The following is a 207-nucleotide window of genomic DNA, read 5'->3' as shown; positions in this document are numbered from 1 at the left end:
AACTTATTGCTGCTGCTGCTGCTGCTGCTGCTGCTGTTCCTGCTGCGGCTGCTGCTGCTGCTGCTGCTTCTCTAGTTCCTGCTGCTGCTCCTGCTGCAGTTGCTGCTGTGATTCCTGCTGCTGTTGCTGCTGCTGCATCTGCTGCTGCTGCGGAGTTTCTGCGTCACCAAAACTGCTGAAGTCTGGGGATGCCTGCTGCTGCTGCTG

General features: G+C 58.5%; 1 protein-coding gene across 1 annotated transcript in view; it reads right to left on the bottom strand.

The window, feature by feature from the left end:
• Positions 1–3: 3 nt before the first annotated feature.
• Positions 4–207, bottom strand: part of EMH_0013920 (uncharacterized protein) — a gene marked incomplete at both ends in the record, with an annotated part of 1,105 nt that continues 901 nt past the window's right edge. The window contains one exon of the mRNA XM_013499961.1: positions 4–158. Coding sequence (XP_013355415.1) covers positions 4–158 — 155 coding nt within the window. The remainder of the gene's footprint in view (positions 159–207) is intronic.

Source organism: Eimeria mitis, genomic scaffold (genome assembly GCF_000499745.2).
Source record: "Eimeria mitis Houghton genomic scaffold, Emh_scaff487, whole genome shotgun sequence".
Classification (NCBI taxonomy): domain Eukaryota; phylum Apicomplexa; class Conoidasida; order Eucoccidiorida; family Eimeriidae; genus Eimeria; species Eimeria mitis.
This window is presented reverse-complemented; position numbering and strand designations above follow the sequence as displayed.